The sequence below is a fragment of the Lissotriton helveticus genome, chromosome 2_1, assembly GCF_964261635.1.
Source record: "Lissotriton helveticus chromosome 2_1, aLisHel1.1, whole genome shotgun sequence".
Lineage (NCBI taxonomy): Eukaryota > Metazoa > Chordata > Amphibia > Caudata > Salamandridae > Lissotriton > Lissotriton helveticus.
This window is the reverse complement of record NC_136059.1, coordinates 1,833,141,598-1,833,168,178: the sequence shown is the minus strand read 5'-3', so window position 1 is coordinate 1,833,168,178 and position 26,581 is coordinate 1,833,141,598. Positions and strand designations below refer to the sequence as shown.

The following is a 26,581-nucleotide window of genomic DNA, read 5'->3' as shown; positions in this document are numbered from 1 at the left end:
ACCAACAATCACTTCAAACAAGTAGTGTCAGTCAGGACAACTCCAACAAATTCATATGCTGTTTTTTTAACAGATCGTCATTTAAAAATCTCTTAGAAGTGAATATTGCTTCCAGTCTGTCAGCTAGGACTGCTCACTACCATTATAACAATTCCACCCTGTCCATCCACATTGGTTGGTAATGTAAACAAACTCTCCCAAATAGTATTCCTCCACTAAATACATACAACCAATGAAAGAGTACTAAAAATTCATTATTATTACATGAACACTCTCCTCGAATTGTTTTTGGCAGAAAACACTTCTAGTCCTCTTCATGTGCTGAAATATTATTCATAGCTCAAGATTTTGTGTTCATTCTCCTAGACGTCTGTATTATGTTTTAGGAGATTCAGAGCTTCAGATGTTTAAATATATAAAGATTATTTTACTTTAAACATGATGGCAATAGTGGATTATCAGTTGTCACATTTATTATGCTGAAAAGCTGTTCCTCTTGTTTCTAGTATGTACTAGTAATGTGTCATAAGCCCAGGCAATAATTGTGTCACAAAGGATTCAATCATCCTGATGAGTCATGAGTCTCAATGCCCAATTAAACCTTGGAGACCCTGTGATAGTGCCCTGGCAAGATGACAGGCTTGTCAAACAAAGAAGCTGTCAATCTATGTTGTGTGGTAGAGACACTCCCTTACATGGTAGTCTTTTCAAGGAATTAGAACATCAGAATGTAGAGAGCTTCACTGTCCACAATCTGTTGCTCAGGGCCAATAATAGCTACACAAGGAATTTTGCACCAAAATACCAATTTGTGTCTTACTTGTTCTTCCTTTTTTTATTAATTTAAAGCATACTGCCTTCAGTGGGTGGAATGTTTAATAGCCTTTCTCCCTTGGGCTGTACCAGTTGTTAAATGTTCTAAATCAAACTTTACCATGTGTTTTCTGAGACATTTATTTGACAAAATTCAACTGGATGAACACAGCATTCACTAACATTAAGTATGTAGTCAGTAAGCTGAAACTTGATGCACTGACCCCAAACCATCGCCTTGGCATAGCCAGGGATCCACAATATCAACTCACACTGGAATGATGGGAATTCTCATATTTGCATACACATATTTCTGTGCAAATAAAGGTGCAATTCACAGTGATTAAGTAGCCACATATTCCCTTTTATAATACTAAATAGAGCAGGACACACTAAAAGTATTACGCTTCGGTGAAAATGTCACAATTACGTTATTTGCACTCTTTGACATTTTTATGCCAAACAGATTAAGTGTATATCTGTGGTTGGGAGGAAGGGGGTGTAAACTGAAAACCACGATTCTAGAAGACTTCACCCCCATTTATATGATAGTCAAAGAGAATGACCTAACATCTTCCTTTTGACGTATTGCCTGGATTTCTTCTACTTTTTTGGGGGATGAGGTACTTTCCTATGTTTTTTTAGATTAAAATTGTGTGTGGTCAAATTGTTTCTCAGGATAAAAAGGAGAAGAATTAAAAAAAAATCAGATGTGAAATTGCTCATGACTTTGTTGTCAGGTCAGCATTTAAAAGAATGTTGACCTATTAATAGTTTGCAGCTTGCTTATTGCTTTGAACATGCTGCATCCATTTGAGAAGAGAGCAAGAAATAATACAAGGACAGAGGTCTGTTTCAGGTTCCTCAAGGGGATAGCCAGAGTAGAAGTAACATGCTTTTCTGTACTGAACAAGTTATTCTTAAATGTGGGGTCCATGTGAAGGACGAAAGCATGAAACTGCCTGACAAACCCTGGGATGGAGATAACAATTAGGCTCAGATTCAGAATGCACATCAGATTCAGGTAAAATTTATAGAAAGGATAAAAGTACTGACGATCATTTGTGCCTGAAGCAAATGGGTGGTAATATGAGCCACGTGTGAAGAGCAGGAGTGGACCTTCAGGTGCACATACGTGTATTATTAGGGCAGAGACGGGAATGTGCTACAAGGATGCTGCTGGTGTTCTTGATCCATCAACGGATGTAATATTTCTTTTCTCGCTTGTGGTTACTTACTGTCAAGCACTGCAACATCTTCTTGGCACTACTCCCTCAGGCAGAGAAGTGGTGATCATGCAGACACGAAAAGGGAACTCTGGGGCTTGTCAGATTCTAAATGGCACACATTCCCAGTAAAACAAAGACGCATCAGCTGCCCTCGCCATCACCAGCTCAGCTTCGGTAATTGCGTTGATAATTTGGCACTGGTGATGGACTTAAGGCACAGATATACTTGGGAAAATTGTTTGATTTGCAAACTAGTTTTGCTGACTTTAAGCAGTCACTTATATTCAGGTCTACTTTTATAGATTGACCCTTTCCTCCAGGCCATCACACACAATGTTTCTAGTCCTGGACTTTTGTGTGACAGCCTAATGCACTATGGGTATTGTAGTACTATTTTGCTTCCATTGAACTAAAGTTGGTGAAATGTTCAGGACTAGAGACAGAATCTATAATGACACCCCAATTATTCACTTTTTGCGCCTTGACTCTAAATGCCACCACACATTGCTCAGGAGGTGCCCCACACTTGTTTTTCCCCATGAGACCATCATTAAAAAGATTAATACATTCATCTCTACTGTTTTTAGACAAATTTGAAAACTGAACTTTTCTGAATTCTATTAAAATTGTGGAATATTTTGTGTCATGATCCGGTTGTCATATTCCCTTGAAAATGTCATTGAGAATGCTGTATTGGTTATTTCATCACTTATTGAACATTACTGAACAGAATATGAAAGTCCTCAGTATTTAACAGCCTCCTACTAAACACATGCTGTCTTTGAGCGTCACTTAGCCTCAGTTGACCTCAGTGGTATGACTGCTAATTATACCTTGACTGGTCCCTTTGTGGAGATACCTATTATCTCTTCCCCCTGTTACACCACTGAACAAGCATGAGGAACATTCTCTCTGTTGTATTCCCTCCTTCAAGAATGTTTGAATCACAGTAGTGAAGACTTCATATTCTAAGTAGTTACTTTAACATCAGCTCTCTAAATGAGCCACCAATTACACTTATTGTATAAAGTGTCTAATAGAACATTAGAATAAGGAGTCCCTAGACTTCTTTAATCCCAGGTGAAAGTAATGTTCTGTCTGACATTATGGCTAAATACACATATCTCAAAATATCCACTTAGACAAAATTTCCAAAAACTGGTTTACATTTTTGAGGCATTACGTGCAAATAAAATCAAAACAGACACATTCTTTGTTAAAGTCAAAAGCACGAGACCCAGTGTGAGTGTGTGTTGCACTCACCAGCACACCAGTTGGTTGTAGGGGAGGGAGCGTAGGTTGTGTTTCATAACTCGAACAGCTGCAAAGGCTTGTTCTGCAAAGAGCGTTTGAGCCTCAAGCTCACTTGTGTTCAGTGGTCTGTAGCGTAGGTAATCTGTACATTATTGTGGCAGATGTACCTGACAACCTCTAGCAGCTGGGGTGTAAAGTTACACCAGGGTCAAGACTTTTCCTTGGAAAGCCTTGAAGTGGAACTAATTCCCACTCGAAAAATTGTTGTTGTTCAGTACCACAACAGCCTGGTTGCCTCTGGTTGACCCTTAGTTCTTCATTCAACCGAAAGTGACCTAGGAAGCTCCTTAAAAGTGTTACAATACCCAGGTTGGTACCTTTAATTGTGAATAAAGCCACATGATTTTCTCCTAAAACACACTTCTTTTCGAAGCCCCTCCCATCCAGGGAATTCCTAAATTATTGCCGATAGCTGCTAAAGCCTACATTATAAATTGCCTCTTTGTATCCTGTATTTAGAGTTTTGTTTCCTGAATTGTTGCATCTTTTTGCTCTTTTTTTTATTGCTGAGTATCCATATTGTGAGTACACAGCAGGTACGAGTTTGTTATGAAACAAAAGGGCACAGACTCTCATTTTGAAATGCCACTGATCACAACTGAAAGTCTGAAACATGATTATTTTCCATACGATCGGCCATAGGTTCCCTCCTGTTTTCACGTAAGTGTAGACTGAAATCTACACTTAGAGGAGAACTCATGCACTTAGGTGCACAAAGGTTTATGAATAGGACTGGAAATGCTGAATGTTATTAAATATATACAATAAGGAATTACAAATTGCATATTAATCAGAGAGCTGCTAAATTATTTCTACAAAAACACTAAAATATTACCAAATGCAATAACATTATTTAAAGAGAAAACTAAGCCTTTGAAATTAAGTTGGAATACCTTTTTAAAAAAGTACCTATCAAATATACACAAATGAAACAAGATGACATAAAAACATAACTTACATTTACAGCATATTTTCTAGAGTCACAGTAACTTAAATAAGCGTAGAATTTGCCACTTTTCTTACGTAGAACAGAGTGCACATTCCTTCTGCCTTCTTTACCTTTCTCAAGATGACTTCAAAACACGGGGATGATTTCAGTCAGATATTTTGAGGCAGAAAAGTGAGTGAGCTCTTCTTCGCTTATGTTTGGCTAGAAGGCGGCCAGTGAAGTATTTGCTATGGCATTAAGGTTCCAACGATGGATTTTTAGCACTTGCTAGCATTATGCAGCAGAGCATCCTTCTGATCTATTTCCATGTCACGTCATTACACACTCGTAGATTGCATTGGGTACTCGGTGGTTTCGTAGCTTTGTCTCCTGAGATTATAACACAAGGCTTGTAATATCTGTTTTGGCACACCGGGCAGGACTGGCCTTTTATTCAGGCCGTTGCCGATGGCTTGGAGACACTGGAGGCCGGGTTTAAAAGCCCAGGGCTGCTGGTGCCTCTGTCAGATAGTACAGAGGTTTATGTTGCAGCAGGTACAGGAGTTTTTCAAGAGTTAGAGAAAGCAAGCAAGGTGGAGAGTAAGAGATCAGAGAGAGAAGAGAGAAAGTAGGGAAGGAGTAAAAGAAAGAGAATGGATGGATGGAAAGAGAGAGGAGCATTTTTGTCATGTCTGCTTTTGGTCCCACACCCAAGCTCTGATGGCACAATCACTGCTTGTTTGTGGTAGACAAGGCATTCAACCCGTTCTAGACCAGAAAAATGCGATTTACGGCAAAGCACTATCTCTTTGTGCATCTCATAGTACATATAGGTATTGTGATGTAAAATATTAGTGTGTTGCTCCAGGTACGTACTCCTCTCCACCGTCACGTATTGGTATCCAGAATCAGGTATCACCTAGACAACACTGAAACACAGTACCGTTCTGTGTACAGCATCTCTTGTTTTGAGAAGTTCCTGCTGTAATAAAAATCTTCTCTGTAAATCTCTCTAGTGCAAGTGGAACATAGTTTATCTCGGGAGTAGGACCATCATTTCTTTCATTAAAGTCAGTGTTAAGATGCACGTATTTAGAGGCTTTATTTTTGACTTTTTCTTGTTTTTTGCATTAAACATCAGCTGCCATGCTGATGAATAACTTCTGCAAAGAAGACTCCTGGGTAGAAAATACTTGTAGACTTTGTTGACATATTCAGTGTGCTATTTAAAAAAAAGCTTCTGTGCATATAATTATTCTGTCTAATTTGTCAGAACGTATCTATGCTTTCTTGCATTTTTAAATCGTTTACTGTGCTCATAAGTATATGTTGTCTGTCTCCGTTATGTAAGTCTTGAATGCATTTTCTGAAGAACTGCTGTATCTAAATAGTGGGGCACGTTAAAATGCAGGATATAATGGGATGTCCCTGCTAAGGAAAGTGTCATTGTGTTCTGTGGAGCTGTGCTCGTTTCAATGGTTGCTTTATATTTGTGTGTATTAGTTGGGAAATACTAATGGCAAGTTAGCAAAATCACTCTTTCCAGGAATCAACCGCATACTTGTTGCCTTAAAAAAAAAGTGCTGGTCCACTGAAAGCCATGGGAGCGATGACCTGCTTCTGTCCTGATTTAACTTCAGTGATTCAGAGAGGGTCTGGTGTAGATTGTGGCATAGAGTGGAATGGTGACGTGTGGAGTAGAGTGTTGTGGCATAGAGTGGTGTGTATTGTAGTGACATAGAGTGGAGTCACGTAGAGTGGCGTACAGTGTAGTGGTGTAGACTAGAGTGGATGTGGGGAAATTGCTAGGTGCAATGTTTTACATAGCTAAGGACAGTGGTGATGAAATATTGTCACTGGATCTATTAATGCCAGTGCCAACGGGCATAGCACATGGTATCTCTTGAACATATATATAGCAATCTATACACTCATTTTGGAACTTGTCAGGTCATTTGTAGAATTATAGTTTAGCACAGAAAAATAAGATCACACTATTGTCACTTTCTTTTCATTTCCTTTTTCTAATGGTTGTCTACAGCAGCAGTGCTGCGGTTCTGCTTTGGATATATTCTCATGAATAGGCGATTGGGTACCAATAGTGACTCAATATCCATATTTAGATATGGATGAAGCTGGTCTCCGCTATATAGCTAATAGCAACAAATGACTGTCCCATATTAGACATCACTAGCGCAGAGCGGCCGAAGAGGCTCCCCATTGATGCACATTGCTTCTATCAGGTCCTTTTCCCTCCCTCACCCTGTATCACTCCGCTTTTAAATACTCAGTTTCCATATTTTCAATCCCAGACCTTCACTCTTCCCTCACCTACTCCTTCCTGCACCTGCCCAGCTCCCTTCTATGCAATGCAGCCGCAGGGTTTACATTTTCCTGCTGCCATTTATGTACTCGTGTACTAGAACAAAGCTGATAACAGTTTGGCAGTGCCCAAAACTGACAGGCAGATAATCTACTACTGCGCTATGGTTAACCACTTGTATCATACATGGATGGGATGCAGAAGAAGAAGCCAGGTAAGTGAGTAGGAGGTAAAAAGAAATAGGGTACATGTTTTGGGTAGTAAAATTGGGGAGAAATAACAGGGGCACAGAGATACGAGTAGCACATCTTAGAAAGAACCACAGTAACATATGTGTCACATAAAGACACGAGGAGCTCAGGGAGAGAGGATGGCCACAAAAGCAGAAAGATTAGTGAGTGACCAGAAATGCACATAGCCCAAGGAGCACAAAAGTAGCAATGGTAAAGTGGCAGAATAAATATAGAGTGACAGGAAATGCATTGAGAAACTAGCATTTGCAAAGCCAATAAGTCTCGCCCATGCAAGAGCTATTGGCTTTGCCAATATGTTTTAGCCATGTTGTACACCAGTATGGCATAGAGGAGAGTGGTGTGGCATAGAGTGGAATGGCAAAGAGTGGACTAGAATGTCTTGGCATAGAGTGGAGTCACGTGGAGTGGCATACAGTGTAGTAGCGTAGAGTAGAGTGGACAGGTGTAGAGTGCATTGGCATAGAATGTTTGCAGAGTATAGTGGCATAGAGTGCAGTAGCATAGAATTCAGTAGCATAGAATGTAGTATCGTAGAATGCAGTGGCATAGATTAGAGTGTTGCATAGTAGAGAGAGGGGCACAGAGTGCAGTGGGGTAGAGTGCAGTGGTGCAGAGTGGATTGGTGACATGGAGTACAGTGGCGTAGAGAGCAGTGATGCAGAATAGAGTGGCATATAGTGCAGTGGGGTAGAGTGGTGCAGAGTAGAGTGGCATAGAGTGGTGCAGAGTAGAGTATAGTGCCATAGAGTGCAATGGCATAGGGTGCAGCAGCGTAAAGTGTAGTTCTGTATAGTGCAGTGGCGTGGAGTGGAGTCATGCAGAGTGCAGTGGTGTAGAGTACATTGGCACAGCATGCAGTAGGGCAGAAGAGAGTGGGGTAGAGTTCAGTGGCGTAGAGTGCAGTGTTGCGGAGTAGATTGTCATAGATTGCAGTGGTGTAGAGTGGCATAGAGTGCAGTGACTCAGAGTAGAGTGGTGCATTGTAAAGTGGCATAGAATGCAGTGGTGTTCAGTAAAGTGGTGTAGAGTAGAGTGCAGTGGCATAGAGTAGAATGCCATAGAATGCAGTGACATAAGTAGAGCGGTGCTGAGTGAAGTGGCATACAGTGGAGTGGCGTGCCATAGATTAGAATGGACTGGTGCAGAGTGATTTGTCATACAGTGTTGCAGAGTATAGTGGCATAGAGTACAGCGGCATAGAATTCAACGGCATACAATGCAACATCGTAGAATTTAGTGGCATAGATTACAGTGGTGCATAAGAGTGCTGTTGAGTAGGTACAGTGGTGTAGAGTAGAGTGGCACAGAATGCAGTGGCGAAGAGTAGAGTAGGGTGGAGAAAAGAGGTATAGAGTACAGTGGCACAGAGTGGTGCAGAGTAGAGTGCTGTAGAGTGCAGTGGTGTTGGATGGTGCAGAGTAGAGTATAGTGGCATAGGGTGGAGTGTCATTAAGTGTTGTGGCATCGAGTGGAGTACTTCAAAGTGCAGTGGGGTAAATTGCAGAGTAGAGTGACATAGAGTTTAGTGATGGAGAGTGCAGTGTTGCAGATTAGAGTGTCGAAGAGTGCAGTGATGTAGAGTGGTAGAGAGTGCTTTGGCACAGAGTGCACTGGTGTAGAGTAGAGTGGTGTAGAGAGCAGTGGCTTAGACTACAGTGGTGCAAAGTAGAGTGTACTACCATGAAGTACATTGGTGTAGATTGTTGTGGGGTAGAGTGTAATGACTTGGAGTGGAGAAGAGCGGTGCAGGGTAGAATGCAGTAGCGTAGAGTAGAGTGGCATAGACTAATGGCGTAAAGTAGTGTTGAGTGGCATGTCATAGAGTGCAGTGATGTACAGTAGATTAGAGTGACGTACGGTGGATTGGACTAGAGTGCAGGGGGTGTAGAGTGTATTGGTTTAGAGTAGACTGCATTAGCGTAGATTGTATTGACATAGAGTGCAGTGGTGTAGAGTGCAGTGTTGCAGAGTGGGATAGAGTGCAATGTGGCAGAGAATGGTGGAGTAACCTAGATTGGGGTGGTGTAGAGTAGAGTGGCATAGAGCAGTAACCTAGATTGGGATGGTGTAGAGTAGAGTGACATAGAGTGCATTAATGTAAAGTAGAGTTGTGCAGATTAAAGTAGAGAGGCGCAGAGTGCAGTGGCGTAGAGTAACGTGGTGCAGAATGGAGTAGAGTGCTGGTGTGTGATGTAAAGTGGAGTAATGCAGAGTAGAGTGGCGTAGAGGGTAGTATGTATGGTGTGATAACACAATGCTCATACAGACAACTTATTTGCAATTGAAATGACCATTACATTTGCATAGGCATACAGTTTTACTAATAAAACTATACAGCTCACAAACAATAATGCATGGAAATTGCATTATGTATTGTATTGATTTGCTTTGATCATATTAAAGTATTTTCTTCCAACACACTTCAGAATTAACAGAAAATGTGCTTCATTTGTGATTTGCTAATTCTGATATATTCTGAAATACTTGCACAGTGCATTTAAATGTTGTTTCCGCCACCCTAGCATGCAGCAAGATTGTCACATAAAGTCAGAGAAAGAAAAGTAAACATTAAGCTCCCTAGAAAGACATAGAAAGACATACCCTAACATTTGACCTACCTGTGTCTTTGAATGCACAACAAATGTGACAAGATAAGAACAAGATTTACAGGCCTGTTTTAAACAAAGGAGCACTCATGGAAAAATACAATGAAAGGTAGTGTGAAAAAGGCTTTGCTCGAGAGGGACAAACTGAACCTGGATAGCCTAGAACAAATAAAGCCTGAACATATAAAGCCAGAAAATGAGAGTTACTAACCACAAAGCCAATGGTAAGCAACAGGTGTAATGCTTCTCCTCCCCCCCCCCCGGAAGCTTTCTAAATGACCCCAAGATATCTTTAGCAAACCAGACAGTTGTGCTGTCTGGTAGGCTTTGACCTAAAAATAAACAAAAGGACACAGGAAAAGCACAGAAATATGGGGCCACAGAAGCAGATGGGTTGCTGAAAGAAAATGAGCCACTCAGTGATACATCGGCTTTTAAATCACAGTGGAGTTGCAGAGAGATAGCAGTGGCCTGCAAGGGCACCCCAACACATAAAAATAAGGAGCACTGGAGAGCAAAAAGAAACAGAAAGAACACAGGCACTAAAGTAGCAAATACATTCTGAAGAAATAGGCAGCAGTGATCAGAGAAATGTGAGGAATATAACAACAGGACATAGAGAATAGGAAGAGAAATTGAGTTAAAACAGGCACATACTACGGGAAGGGGCATGGAAGTTGGACTGTTACAGACAGAAGCACAGAGAGATAGAAGGAGTACTAAGGCAGGTATGGCACTCTATGCAAGTTTATCTCGGTGTCATACCCTTCAAGAATACTTACATCCTCATTTTAAACTAGTAATTATGAATACTGAGGGGTGGGTCCAATATTTCAAATAATGGAACATTTAAATATTTTTAAGATGAGTGGTATGGTATTAACACCTTAGGAGCTTCGTAAATAAATCTCCCCAGTGCTGCGCTGTCCATTATCCAGTGCTGAACTGGACGTCCAGCGGTCGCACGCAGCACTGGGGAGGTAGTGCCCTTGACGACCGTTGGCCGACGGCAGCACTTAAAGGGTTAATGACAAACTTTCTAGTTTCCGGGGTTTTTTATGTCATTGTTATTTCTATTGTCATTGCTATTTCTTTGATCCATGCTTGACATATTACATAGCTGGCAGAAGCAAAAGTGGTCAAAATTCTCAATTGAGCATTTTGCAGAAAGTGCCCAGTGAGACTGATGCTGGGATTCCACTATTGAGTAATCATTGGATGTGCTGTCCAAAGAACTCCTTGAGTTACTTAAATACATTCTTTAATTTGATAGAATAAGGTGGAGTTTGGACCTAGTTGGTTCAGGATATTTAGACGGCATCAGAAAGGGTAATTGAGTGACTTAAGCAGCTGGTGAGGGCCACTCAGAGTGATCTTAAAGCAGACAAAATCATGTCAGCTAGATAGAGTCACACAAGACAATAGGCATCTTGCGGCCATTACATTTTGAAAGAGTATCCAGACACAAATAGCTGTAGAGAAAGTTGCACCGCCTGAGGAAAGGGAACGATTAAAAAAGGATATTAGTATAAAAGAGTGTGAAGCAGACTTAAAAGAACTTTATGAAATATAGGGAAAACAAGCATTAGTAAATCCAACAGGCCTCTCTTTTCTGAGCTATTACCCGGGTCAAAGTTGTTGCCCCTGTTACACAGCAGTGTCGCATGGCTGAAAGTAAATAGAAAAAGTAATATGACACAGCATAGCACTTAAAAACAAAATGAAGGATGGCAGTGCAGGAGGCATCTTGATGGGAGGTATGGTGTGCAACACAGAAGGTTTAGATGCCTCCTGACCTGTCCTCCTACCAGCAAAAAACGTGTTATGATGCAGCCAGCGTTGTCTGCATCCTAGCTTTTTTTAAAGCATTCAGCCATGTTGCACAGGTGATACCTATTGACTTGCCAATGCTTGTTTGCTGTAGGTGCCCTTTTAAGGAATGGGGATTATTATGAGGTGTATATGATCCAATGATACAAAATGCACTGGGTGGTTTGATTGAATGGGTCCCATAATAGATGATGGCACATTGTTAAGGAAGGAAGGACTATACATTGGAAGTCTGGATTAACTGTGCCTCCTTTAACATGGTTATTGCTGCCCTGCATTGGAGGGTGGGAAGGAACAATAATGCTGGTGGGCGGGAGCAAGCAACCACATGGGACAACAGCCAAGTAACAATGCTGGATGAGAGGATGGGAGGGGGCAAGCAATATTAGGGGCAAGGGCAAGCAAAACAATGAGATGGGAGGGTGATGCAACAAATCAGACAAGCAACAATGCGGGATGGGAAAGTGTAAGCAACAGCACAGGATGAGGGGGTAGGAGGGGACATGGGATGTGGGAGGGGCACGTAACAATGGGACAAGCAAAACAAAGCAGGAAGGGTGGGAGTGGGAATGAACAACGCAGGCAAGCAACAATACTTGGTCGGAGGAGGCAAGTGGAGCGGGACTGGAGGAGGGTTGGCTTACCAATACAGGCACTCCTGTGGAGTGCTGCAACTGAAGGAAAAAATCAGCTCTGGAAGTGCAAGCAGTGGGAGGTCACTGGGCAAGGAAGCCATACTTGGGCCATGCTCTAGGTGAGAGACAAACACATGAGGATGTGAGGCCAGTATGCTCTGACCAATGTGAAGCAAGAAAATGAGTGATGATGATGTCAATCAATGGCAAGCAGTAGGTAGTTTGTAACCCCCTGTAAGTAAACAAAATGTCTCACAAGTGGCAGCTCATGTGCTGATTCATGCGAGACCTAATGATGCTTGGCAAAATCTGGGCCAAAGTGCATGATGTAATTTGGATTTTCATGTTTTCTGAAATTTAGTATGGGCTGCAACTTAAGGCAAAGGCAAAAGGCCATGCAAGACACAATACTTGTAGAGATAAATGATTTCAAGAGTGTTAGAACGAAATAAAAACGTATGTTTGTGGTGAATTATTTGCCAATCCAATAGAGATCGAACAAACCATAAATTTGCTGTAATCTTTACGTCCAACAGGACTTGGTAGCCTGTCAAGTGCTGCCTATAAATGCAGGCACGTGGATGTGCTCATATGCTTGTTCTTGCATTGGGCTATTGGCTTTTAGAATTCTAAACCAGACGATTTGAAAAATGCATCTTCGAAAAAAGCCACCACGTATTGATTTAATTGCATTGATGGAAAAAAGTAAAGCACCGTGCTACATTACTGTAGACTAATTTTAGATTGATATGAAAAGAAAGGGATCCTTAATAGTTAAAAATGTGGGCTGTAAGTTGGGAATTTTGCCTAGATGTTCTACTATGTTGAGACACCACCCTGTTATTACCCCTGCATATATGCTAGCACAGCCTTTGTCAAGATTAATATGAGATTTTTATGACTCATATGGTAAAAGTGGGGTAGTCCCCGGGGCCTATTAAGTTACATTTAGACACTTGGGTTTGTCGAGGTGTGGGAAATTAAGGAATACTAACCTAGCAACTATACACTCAAAGGAGCAGAAGCAAGGTTGTAGTGTCCCATTTACTTTTTAGTGTGCATTTGGTGGTTATAGAAGCATTCCTAGGAAGGGATAAAGATAAATGCTGTCTACGTCAGAGCAACACCTTCCAGTGGCGTAGGAAGGGGGTTGCGGTGGGTGCGGGCCGCCCCGGGTGTCATCACTGAGGAAGGTGACAAAATGGCAAAAATGTGTGTTTTAAACACATATTTTTGCCATTTTGGGTGACAAGAAATTTTCCGCACCGGGTAACACCTGACCTTCTTTCTGCCTTGATACAGTGTTGTTTCTTGCCCTAAACTGCTTATCTACTAGCTGCAGTAGCACTGAAATTCACATATTTATTTATTTTGAGAGTTTTATACAGCGCGAACAAGATCTTTGCAGATATCAGAGCGCTTTACAAGTAAAAAATACAAAGTAAAAATACAAAGTAAAGAAGCGAATATACAAAGTAATATATGAGGTAGTTAGGTACAAGGTGCTAGTTACATAGGTAGGTCAAAGGACATGAGGTAGGTCACAGGTGTGGTAGTGTAGGTACACTGAGTATAGACAAACAGTTGTGTCAATAGCATAAAGTGCCATAGCAAGGAGCATATGCTTGCTTAAGCGTGTTTAGAGTATTTAGAGTTTAAAGGTGGGCCTAGTTGAGGTGGGTGTGTGCAGGATGTATAGTCCCACAGGTGCGACAGTAGCAGGGAGGTAAGGATCGTTGAGGTGGAGAGGGTGAAGTGTGCAAAATCAACCAGGTGCGTCAACAATGTAACAATATACATAATCAACCAGGTGCATCAAACATTATAACAAAATACAAAGAGTGAGCGTATACAATTACATAATTCGATAATACAGGGTACAATAGGCCATGGACGGGGAGGGCTTACAGAGCAGATTCATGAGTGATACGTAGTAATAGGTCATGTGTATTTTGCCATGAGGATCGCTTTAACTTCATTCTTAAAGATTGTGTTGGAGGAGATGAGCCTTGTTTCAGGAGGGAGTGAGTTCCAAATCCTGGGTGCCATTCCTGAAAAGGAGCGTTTATACGTTTTTTCCTTCCGAAATCTTCGAGGTTTCAGCAAAAGATTGCTTGTGCTCCTAGTAGTTCGGGAGCCACCCGAAATTGTCAACTTTTGAGTGAGGTAGGCGGGTGAATTCAGATGCACAGCCTTGTGTGTCATGCATGCGATTTTCAGTTGGATTCTGGCTTCAAAAGGTAGCCAGTTCAGTGATTTAAAGTCCGGGGAGATATGCGAGTGTTTTTTTGAGCCTGTGACGAGTCTCGCTGCGGCGTTAAGGGACGCTCTTAGGGGTGCCGTAGTAGTTAGGGGGAGCCCGCAGAGGGCGGTGCTACCGTATTCTATGTGCGGGATGACTATAGATTGTACTGCAGTTTGGAAGTCTTTGGCAGGAAGGAAGGGTTTAAGTTTTCTCAGGGTATTGATTTGGAAGTTCGCTCCTTTGGTTGCCTTGCTGATGTGCTGCTGCATGTTGAGATTGGTGTCAATTGTTATGCCTAAAGATTTTGCTGAGTCTACTACGATGGGCTGTACATTTAGAGCCGTTAATTGCTTAAGCCATGTTTGAGCCGTGGATATTTTAGCGGGAGGTGAGATCAGGAGGAACTCGGTCTTCAGAGCATTGAGTTTGAGGTGATTCTCTGCAAGCCAGGATTGGGTGTTTCTGATCGTGGTGTTCAGCAGCATGATGTCCTTGGGAGATTGTAATTTGAGATAAAGTTGGGTGTCGTCGGCATACATGTGAAAGTGCACATTAGAAGCCTGTAGCAACGTGGTGAGAGGTTCCATAACTAGGTTGAACAGTGTTGGGGAGAGGGAGGATCCTTGAGGGACGCCTAGCGATACCGGTACCGGAGAGGACAGCAGGTTGTTGCTTTTGATTCTTTGTGTCCGGTTGTGTAGAAATGAGGTGAACCACTTTAGCACAGTCCCAGATATGCCCATTCTTGTGTTTAACAGTTCGAGTAAGTTCTCATGTTTAACTGTATCGAATGCTGAGGAGAGATCCAGAAGGATGAGGAGACAGGTATCGTTTTGGTCTAGGATTTGGAGGGCATCGTCCACTATGTGAGTCATGGCAGTTTCGGTACTGTGCCCTGCTCGGAAGCCTGACTGATGAGCGTTTAGGAGATCAAACTTATCTATGTGTTTAGTCAGTTGTAGTTGAACGCATTTTTCCAACAGTTTAGCGAGAGTAGGAATGTTTGTAATAGGGCGGTAATTGTTTAGATCAGTGGGGTCTGCTGTTGGTTTTTTTAGTAGCGGTGTGACTTGCCCTACTTTGAGGGCGTTGGGGATGGATCCTTGTTGAAGAGAGCTATTGATAATCTTAGACCAGAGTGGGAGAAGCCAAGGGGAAAAGTCTTTTACAGCGTTAGCAGGAAGGGGGTCAGAGAGGTGATTGGAAGGTTTCAGTGCGCTGAGCAGTCTGCCAATTTCTTCTACGGAGTAAGTGTCAAAGGATGACCAAGTAGCATTGTTCTTTGGTTGAGGTATTTGCTGAGAGTCGGGGGTTGGAGTACAGGATAGCGTCATTGAGGAGATCGCTTCTTATTCTCTCAGTTTTTTGGATAAAGAAGGCAGAGAAGTCTTCGCAGGAAGGAGTAATGTCCATGGAGCTGATTGTCTGGGGATGCTCTTTGGATTGTGTTCTGACTAACTCAAACAGTTTTCTTGGACGGTTTTTAGCTTGGGCGAGCTGGAGGCTGAAGAAGTCTCTTTTTGAGCGTTTTATTTTCCTGAAGTAGGCGTTTCTCTGTTTCTTTAGACTTTTTAGGTGCACTGCAGAAGGGGCTGACCTCCAGGTGCGCTCTGCCATTCGCATCGCCCGTCTATCCTCATTGAGGCTTCCGTCATACCATGGGTTGGAAGTCTTCTTGGACGAGACTCTTTTCAGTTGCATGGGCGCCACCTCATCGATTATTGTGGACATAGTATTGAGGTAGTAGTCAGTCAGAAGTTGAACGTCTGTATCGCCGGGAGGGGGAAGTAGCCGATTGCAGCTGTTAGGTGGTAGGGAGTTTGGGTTGAGTTTCTTCAAGTCTCTTTTCCACACTTTGTGCTTAGGGGGTTGAACTGAGTTAAGTCTGGTTTTTTCCTTGATGATGAAGGAGACAATATGGTGATCTGACCAGTCACAAGGTTGGATTGACTCCAGTTGAATAGCGCCCTCTTTGGAGATGATAAGGTCAAGGGTAGAACCTCTCTTATGGGTCGGGCTATTGCATATTATACTTAAATAAAGCAAAAATAATGGTTTCCCGCTGGACGAAGAGGAAGATCTAACTGAAAATCATTAATATATATCTTGTAGATTTTTGCACATATTTTAGATTGTTATTTGATATCTTCCTGAAGTGGATTCCAAAATAAGAGCAGCTTTGTGGACCATCACTGACCTTTCTCGTTTCAATATTCTGTATTGTGATCTCTTATTCAAGCCACTAATTCATGCTATAAGATGTCAAATATATATCCTGTGCTTAGGGATATTGCTATGATATAGCTTAACGATGTTGGAGGAGCAGCATTGGACATCAATACTAATATTGTGACAAAGCATGTGTACATATAGAGACAGGGCCTCATTTATGAGAAATGACGCATCGCTGTGTGAAAGCAGCCATGGATGGGTCACTTCTCAGTGCGCACTCCTTGCGACATACCTGATGCGTCATATTTAATGTATGACGCATCATGTCGCAAGGAGTTACAGATACGTCAGTATTTCTTACGTATCTGTAAACGCAAAAGTGACGCATTGCTGGAGTGTGTCACAAAAGTGACGCAATTCCAGCAATGCGTCCTTAAAGGGCCTGCGTCAGTCTTACGCCTGCTGAGAGGCAGGCGCATGATTTTGATGCAACAGCGTCCTAGAAGTGACGCAGTGAAATCTCATAGATTTCACTGTGTCACTTCTACTAGGTCACTTCTACTAGGCTTGTTGCGGGGGAACGCCCCCCCTGCATACATTATACCTGACGCAGGTATAATGTAGCGCAGGGGTTTACAAAGTGACGCATCTGCTTAGACGCATCTGCTTAGATGCGTCACTTTGTAAATAGTGCGCAACAGGAGGCATGTTTTACGCAGCCGATGCATCACAAACAGTGACGCATCGGAAGCGCAAAAGTGACGCATGGCCTCATAATTGAGGCCTACAGTGTGTACATGGTGTAGTGGCATACGGTGCACTAGAGGTTGAAGTGCTCTTGGCTTCATGTGCTGTACACTTCCATTTATCTTCGATTCATAAGTGGTGATTCATGCAGAGAAGTATGACTGTGGCTTGAAATGTCAGGTATGGGATTAGAGGATGTGGGGGAAATTGGTAGGTGTGACAAGAACGATGCTCAAGTTATAAGTTAATAGCTTATTTTGAGCCCCCTGCTATGTAAATGCTCTGTAATGTGCTATTTACCTCAATGTTATCCACTTGATATGCTTTGTCCAGAATACATACATTTCAAATTTGGCCACGGGAAAATGTGGGTTATATTAAGTGCTTGGGGAGTGGTATTTACAACGTTTCAATGTTTAGCTGAATTAAACATTTCTGACCCATACATTTAAGAAGCAATATGTAATTAGGCCTCTGAGAAATATTTATTATACCTTTGCGAAATTCTGCTAACTTCACCGCTGCAACTTTTTCACAATATTGCACATTCTTTTCAGCGAGAGACTAGGCTGAGCATGAAATGTTTTGCATTAGGCATGTTCTAGTATTTTTTTTGTGTGAATCTGTTTTTATTTTTCATAGAAGGAACAAAGTTAGGGTCCAGATACACACAGCGCAAGGCCCACAACCCTATAAAGGGCCGGCCGCGCAATTCAATAGAGCCTCGAGGGATTTTGGAAGGCTTAGTGGAACAGCTTATACACGGTATGTCTCCTACAACCCTTGTTGCGCCGGCCGCGTGATGCATGTATCGTAGGGTGACCAGAATTTTAAAGCCAAAAACCGGGACATTTCACAAAAATAGAAGAAGGACTACAATTTTACTTCAAGCGATGAGAGCGCTCCTCAGCAGAGAATTACAGAAGAGACAGTAAGAACATACATAAAATAAAAATTTTAAGCCCAGTAGCTTGCCTGTTAATTAAATTGCTTTCTTGAAACAACTGCTAAGTATCCCTGCTTTGTAAAACATAAAAAATACCTCCCACCGTTTTCAGTTGACCCTCTCCAAAAATGGGGACATGAGCTAAATTTCTTGAAATTTGCTGGGACAGCTGGTTAAAAACAGGGACCGTCCTGGCAAAACGGGGACGCCTGGTCACCCTAATGTATCGTAGCAGTAAATTACAATCGTGGATGAGGTTCAAGACCCTTAATTAACGTGGACAATAACATAACAGAGAGAAGAACAGAAGGTGTAGGTAAGAGGACTACGGAAAGGAGGTAGTGAGGAGCAAACAGATAGACAGCTATAAAGGGGTAAAAGAATTAAGAGTGGGAAGGGTCCCTACATCAGGGGAGCTATGTTGAAGCGATGATGATGTGGAGTGTGCGGGCGAGCGGGGGAAGAGCATAGGGAGCCAGTGTTGTATATTAGTCGGGCCATGGGTGGGTACACGTGTCATGCGGGACTACGAGCAGAGTCATTATGGCTGTGTAAGTAGTCTGTCAAGGTCAGACAGGGTTATAGCATCCTCAAATAGGCGTAGGGCCCGGAGCTTCGGAGGTAGGAGACGTACATGCTCTACTTTACAGAGGTATGTAACTAATGGATACCATATGGAAATGAAGCGGGTATCACGGAGCTGCAATCGCGCTGTGAAGTTTTACATAGTCACTACATGCCATCGGTGCCTAAACCAGGCAGCAATTGGGGGGGGGGGGGTCTCAGCTTTCTTCCAATATAGCGCTATGAGTTGCTTAGCGGCACCGTGCATATGAAGAGCTATGCAATAGTCACCACGGGTAAGCGCTTTTAAGTTGTCGGGCTTAAGGCCTAAAAGGACCATGGCTGTGGTTTCATGCAGAGGGGAGCCCAGTACCTCCTTAATTCTAATATTTATTTTTAAATTATTATTGTTTACATGACGTTTTATATAAATAGAATTATTGTGTGGTAAGTAAAGTTGACAAGAAGGGCTAAGGAACACAATAAATACAGAACGGCAAAAGGCAAAGAGAGATAGAAGATATTTAAGAGATAACAAGCTAGCACAGAGAGGAATATGGAAAAGCATGCAGCAGAAAAGGTACACAGTTAAGAGGAATACATAGGATGTAAAAGTACAGCGAGAGGATTATAGAGGATTGTAGAGACACAAACAGCAACAGATACAGAAGGACAGCACAGGCAGATATGAAGGGGACAGAGGAAACGGTAACACACTGTTAGCCAGATACTTTTTCTAGTGTGTACGCAGTGTGCTGGTCTGCCTACTCACATTCATTCCTGCATGAGTTTTATGCTGCCACACATTACACAGGGACCGATGGGTCGGTACTTTCAGATGGACAATGCTGTTGAAGACAGCCTGGGTGCAAGACCCTACTGGGAGGGGATATATAATGCATGAGGGACAGAGTTATTGGAAGCACAATTGATGCACAGTTGCTATATTGGAGTTTCACATTTTCAAACTACAGGTTTTACATTCCACGGAAACACTAAAAGTAGAATGGAATGACGCTTAATCAAAGAACATCAACAAATGGCTGCGGAAGAAGAGAGAGAAAAGAGCGGCCATTGGCCCCATTAAGAGAGGTATGGTGGACACAATCGGCAGCTGGAATGAAAATGGCCAGCAGGTACATAGGGAGGCAGTCAACACAAAGAGGAGTAGGGGCCGAAGGGAGCCAAGGGGCTCAAAACGGTATTAGGGTGGCACGGAAGAGATATTGAGGCAAGAACGGTGCTAAAAGAGGGGAAGAGGGCAGGGAGAAACAAAGACGAGTGGAGGAGACAATGAACTTCCGCAATATGAAGTTAGCCTACTTCATGGTGCTTGAAAATAAGTGAAGTAAAACTCTCGTTTGTCCATACATCCTGCCAAGAATGGAGCATTATAGCATTAAACCTGAAAAAAGGATTTAGGGGTTTTGATTCATAATTTTTTCAATCTATGGGTGGCAAATGTGTGCCATATAGTCAATGAAAAAAGTGCATTTTGCTTGTGACCTAATTCACATGGTGCACTCCCCTTCACACAGGCGGTCCAGATCGTCACATGATTTTCACAAAGGGACATGAATGGTGGAGGGGTATGGGAAATCAATTTGTGTGTGGAAAAAACATGCACATCTCAACATTTGAAAGAGATGCAATAGCTTCTACATCCTTTTTGGCCATTCCAGCCACTACTTTAATCAGGACCTGCCACTTCACAACCATATGAAATGGAGCAGTACACATGGGTCCAAATATGTTCCCTAACTGCATTCAACATTCTCAGACACCAGCATTTATTCAGGGCATACACTTTGGTGCACATGACGCCATTCCTACCCATAAACTATTGGGTAGAAATTAAGTCCATTCCATTCTCATGAAAAACACTTTAAGACAGTCCACAGAAAACATTCCCCTCAACCACATGTTAAGATAGGTCAAGATTATTTTTGATCTCAGACTGACCCAGTACATTCATCTCAGGAGTTAATGTACAATAAAGTATTGTGCTTATAACACACTGGGAAGTGTGCATTGACTGCCAGCCCAGCCTCCCTCTACAATGAGGTCTCCTTTATGAACAGGGAACCTTATGCCTTGAAGAAGGCCTGTTGCACATCAGCAGTACGACAATGAATAGTTACAGGCCTATATATGTTGAGTTATGTGTTTTACTGGAAATAAAGCATTTCAATAACATTATAAACATAAAACATATTTGAAACATGGGCATAGATGTTTACTTTACTAACATGAGATTTGAAGTCCTGATTACTATAACCTAACATGTAGAAAGTCAAGAGCTTCATTTGACAGAACTCTATCTTCTTTAAGCTTCTAGAACATCGAGAGAGCCATCCCCTAATAAGGTAGGCATTGAAGTCTTGCTTCTACTAGCCTGAAATATTTGCTTTTGAACTCAAATGTACACGAAGAGGGTCAGGGTCATACTCTCTTAATCTTTGCTGTTGTGTGTGCTACTTTGTTCCCAAGTACACGCAAATGGAAATGTTAATCACAGGCATTTAGGATTTTTGGAGAGTTGTGTCCCAAAAGTAAAGATTGTGTGTCAGGACATTCTATATTTAAGCGGAGTGTTCTACTTCGGGAAGGGTATTTTGGATCTATTTATGGACTTCGATAAAAAAACAAGATGTGCGCTTGTAAAGAAAGAACAACATCTAAGGATGCATTAATAGCACTTTGGCATGAAACAGATAATAGGCTGTTCGCAAACACTGTGCAGGCTAACTATGGGCCTTGAGTCGCCATTTAAAAGCCAATTTTAACGGAAGATCCTACATTAATACACCATGCAAATTCATTAAAATATGTTATTGAAGAAAATAATCATTATTTCTTTAAAATTATACTTTCAAAGGCGCCCATGCCAACAGGCTTCTCCATGTAACCAGCGATTCTGCAGTTATGTACATTTGTTGAACTAAATTGCAGGTGCAATTCAGGAAAGGTCTCAAATCCCATTTATTTAAGAAGGTTTATATTGCGCCAGCCAGACGCAGAGGAGCAAGAGAGCGCTTTGATAGGTATCGTAGTTTGACAGCTTTGATTGGTCGTAATCTGTTCTTAATGGGAATGGAAATACCAGAATTAATAGCATGGAAAATGTTATCTTGTGTTGCGATAGACATGCTATTAGTTCCTATTTCCAGCAACCTCTAGTGTAGCAGTTGGCTATCATTAGAATTTGAGCCCTAATCTTACCCTGAGTAGAGAGGAGAGTACTGTGGGTGGAATGTTTATGCATGATACAGACTGCATACCGGTTTTATGGCTAAAGTGGACTTGAACATCTACATGTCCTACCTTCTTGCAGAAGCAATTCCCAAGAGTTGAGTAAAGGGAGATTCCTAATAACTGTTCTGTAACCATAATGCTCGGTATTTTGGTTGTCTTGTTGATCTCTTGAAATCACTGTAAAAGTTAAAGGTTATACACAAGAGAAAAGGATGTCTCCTTGAGTATATTTCCTCCTTTTGTGAAGTACTTCTAGCCACAGTTCCTCCTCCATTCTGTAGAGGCATCTACTTTTGTGAAGTCCTGGCTTAGTAATACATTGACACCACTAGAGGAAAACTATTGGTGTGAGGTACATAATGAAAAGAAAGTGACACTTCATGAAGAAGCTCATGGCATGATTTATACACTTTCTTTGTCAAAGAACAATGAAGCATGTGTATGGACAATGAAGCATTCAGTTCCACGCTAAGTACATTTTGCAATGCCATCTTGAAATGGGATTTAGTCCAATGGGTAAAATCTCATTATGGTTCTATTCCCATCTCTGTGGCAAGGAATCGTGCTACAAGCAGAGTCGCACATGAAAGAAAGATGCAATGCATGTAATGATAGATCTTGCTAGTGTTTTTTCCCACGCACGTTTGTGTTTACCCCATTTAACCCGACTCAAGTCCACCACCCTGGCCCTCTCTTAACTCTGTGTGTACTCTTCTGTCCCCACTCCCCATGATGCTGAGTACCTGTTCCCCCATGCCCATCATGCTCATTTGAACCATATTGCCTGCAATATGTCTCACTTGCTGCCTAGTGATCCGGCTGCATCACTGCACTGTCGGCATATAACTGACAGTATTAGCTTCAAGCATGGCCAACCACCATGTAGATTAGTTATACTCGGGACAATGGCGTGCATTGTGGACCTGCACTACTGGGAATTGTGAGTGCAGGCAACAGAGGAGGAGAACATCAGAGACCAATGCCGAGCATGTGCTGATGTAAACTGGAAGTAGGTGCTTGGATAGCGTGACCAGATTTTCATATTAAAAAACTGGGACAAGAACAGACATAGACATAGGACAACATTTCCTATTAGGTCTCAGGGCATCAAATATATATATATATCACAGCTCCCAAGTCCGCAATATACCTACTGGACTCTGGACGAGTGCCTCCATGTCATGTTTGGTGGGTCCACTTTACATATCATGCTCCAAATCTCCAGAAGGAAAATACGGGGCACTAGCAGGGCAAATGTATCATCATTTTAATGCAAGCAGATGCGTTTCGGCATTGTCCTTTCTCAATGCTAGTTTAAAATGCATCAACACAGCAGCTGATGCCTATTAAATACAACAGGTGTACTCCCATTGGAAGATTGTTCGTAATACTCGAGGAAGGACGGCTGCTGTTCTGATTGTAATTCAATGGTTTTGGCAGCCATGTCTGGTAGGTTTGAGTTTCATATGACTTCATATGAATATGTCAGCCTGCCATTTCAGTGCTAAAATCAGTTAAGTCCCCCAGAATGGTAACTTTGTTGGGCTATATGATGGATTTTTAGTTTTGGCCCTAGCCAGTAGTCAACTTTAGCCTATCGCACTTAAATGTAGTACAAAACTTGTGCTAGGCAATGGGATGATTAACAGGTTTTGAGCACATGCTACTTTGATCTATGTGTCACCTGCAGATCACAAGTATGAACGCTAGCAACACAACAAGCGGACACAATGAGCTCTGTCGTGTTGAGGAACAATACTTGCCGACTTATGAAATGGGTGTACCAAGTGCTATATTAACAAACATATAATTGGTGTTAGATTCATACATTAAATACACGTCATGTTTGAGCAGAGAATGTAGGTTTGATTTGAACTTGAAGCAGATATTGAAAGTTTATGTTTAGAAGAGGGTGGCTACTTCTGTTTGATCGGCTAAATGGTTCTAAATGCTTGTCGTAATAATTGCTAGCAAAATCGAAACCTTATGGAGAACACAATCAGAGCCACTATGGTGAATATGAGAAGGATTGACAAGGGTCTAGTGGTTATTGTTTGCCTCCATATTCTGTTTATTTCTGGTCTGTTCTGAGAATGTATATCCAAGAGATTCTTCATCTGGCAGCACAGCAGTAATTCATGCATTTGGAGTGTTTGTTAATGTCGCTAGGTACAGAGGGGTGCCTGATGCAGCTCATCTCAGGAGATTTCATTGAAGTAGCTTGCTTTTCCCATGAGCAGACTTTAAAAGCTCCCAGGTTACATCAATCTCTTTTGCCAGCAAGGAGGTCACATATATAATTTAAGTATACCTGAGGTTATCCGTCCACATTTTTTTCTCTGATCTCACCCTGTGCAAGTGAGCAACAAGTCATCTAATTATATGCATGAGCAAACCCATGGACGGGGATACATATGAAGGTAATATCTGCGAATGCGCGAATTTATGAGTTTTCACTACCTTTTTGAGAATACTTTTTCCCAACATCAATAAATAAAAAAAAAATGATCAGAATTTTAGAGCTGTTCCTAGGAATCACAACTCTCATGAATAATCCTGGAATATTTCGTGAGTTCCAAAACGGTCGAAAATACAGATTAGAAGTTCCTCTACTGGAGTATTTTCTTTGAGATTTTGGCTCACTATCGCTAAATTAGTAACAAATGTAAGCAATCAGATGAACAGTTTTTTGTTCATAGAAGTGCTTCCTGGAATTCCATCCACCATATGAAGACAAGTTTTAATATTTTTTAGGGGCGAAGGCGACAGTAATGGATACTTCACTTGAGATGGTTTTCTCAAACAGTTGAATTGTTTAATTTACCGTTCTCTTTAGGTTTTGAAATTCTTTTCCACAGACTTGTAATTGCCCACAAGGCAGGTGCTTTTATGTGTATAGAACAGTCCTCCTGGAACACCCTATACACCCAAAACTAAAAAAACAAAACAATAATTTCGGATGGTAAAAGATATGGGTAAATGAATAAAACACTCAGACACTGGTTGTGATTGTGACTCTAATGAACCACGGGGTACGCTCCCGGGCCCATTTATTTACCAAGTCATGATGTCATGGCAGCCACCATGGCTGCTGATAAACACAGAGTTCAAATATCAAACCCCCCATGGCAATATCCATAGTTGAGATGGCCCATCCCCAACATAACAACAGACAGGTGATAGGAAATGGTTATTTTTAAAAGGAAAGAATAATGCTAGGGAGGGGCCATGTTTGGTTTGAGCAGATTAGATAACTCCAGTACTTAGTTAAGAAATCCCATCACATTCCTATGTAGACTTACCATTTGCAGCTTATCGCTGATGTCCTTTATTCATCCAAATGGATTCCCTGAAGGAAAAAAGGCATGTGCAGTGTACATGTGAGACAGGACCAGGGTAAGTGTTCAATAGTCACCAGACCTAAGCCTTCTTTAAGGTATATTTTTTTCCAAAAACCTGATTTTTGCCCACTACCTTGTTTTAAGGTAAAATATTATATGGAGAAAGAATGTGGAAATAACAAATTTTTTCTCTGCAGAACATGTTACTTCAAACAGCAGCTAAGAGTTTGCAACACATTTGTGACCATATCATGAAAAACAAATAGTTGTGCCTAATTTACATTTCACAGTACACAATTTGTAGGCAGTATTTTTATAGTAATCTAAACAATACATTCGTAGGATTCATTACAGTTTGTATAGGCTTTCCAATGTCTTTTGGAGTGTGGTTTGTGCTTGGAACGCAATTAAGTTTGTGTTCTGACAATACACCTTAGGTTGGATCTGCCTCCTTCTTAGTTGACCTAAGAATCACTGCTACTATCTTTTTCTACGTTTTTCTTGATATGTTGTAACTTGATCAGATAGCCCAGAATTTTCATTAGGATGTGGTTGGGAAACAGAAGATGGCAAGTCTGTTCTGACAGGTGGTACCATTAGAAAGTGTTTATTATTAGGAAAGGTGGTGATACACCGTCTTGATTCCTTTTAGGCAACAGGTTTGCTCTTTGAAGCAGAGTTCATACACATGCTGATAATAGTGGTGTAGCAGCACATCATAGCTAGTTATTAAATATATAATCAATTTTAGGTACTGTGCATAACCTTTTAGTAATACTACCAAGGATTTGTTCTGGTTCCATCCACAAAACCACCGCAAAGTCACTACGTGTATTAAACTGAAAAAGTATACAGTATCCTTGCATTGTATGTAATTTTACAGTGATCTCCTAAAATTCTGTTAAGGATATGTTTTCATCACGGAAGTTCTAATTGGTATTATCTTTTTAATGTGATAAATTAATATCTTGGAAAGAGATAAAGACTGTACGATAAAATACATTTATGTGTGTAAATTAAATACATTTGCAAACTCAGGGAAGCAAGTGTTACAAATAATACCTAAGGCTCCGAGTTCTAGCATGTACTTAATAGAAGATAATATGGATTTAGTTAATAGCACATACAATCACAAATTCACAGATGCCCAATATTTCATTAGAATGCTATAATTCCAAAACATTTTCTTTTTACTGTATTATATAGACATTGACTGGAGGATTAAAGTGAAAAACTATTCCAGGGTTGCCATGTCACGGACTTCTAAGCAAAGAGAGGCACCTAACCAAAGGTGGGCTGATGCATGTACCCAATTTATGCAAATATGTAATTCTTATAAACACTGATCGGAAAGTGATACATAGATTTTATTACTTCGT

General features: G+C 41.4%; 1 protein-coding gene across 2 annotated transcripts in view; it reads left to right on the top strand.

The window, feature by feature from the left end:
- Nucleotides 1-26,581, top strand: part of PCDH10 (protocadherin 10) — a 54,880-nt gene that overhangs the window by 19,957 nt on the left and 8,342 nt on the right. The window contains exon 5 of one of the 2 annotated variants that reach the window (XM_078676764.1): nucleotides 26,409-26,493. The exons of the other annotated variant lie outside the window; for it this stretch is intronic. Coding sequence (XP_078532890.1) covers nucleotides 26,409-26,493 — 85 coding nt within the window. The remainder of the gene's footprint in view (nucleotides 1-26,408; nucleotides 26,494-26,581) is intronic. 2 annotated transcript variants of the gene reach the window in all.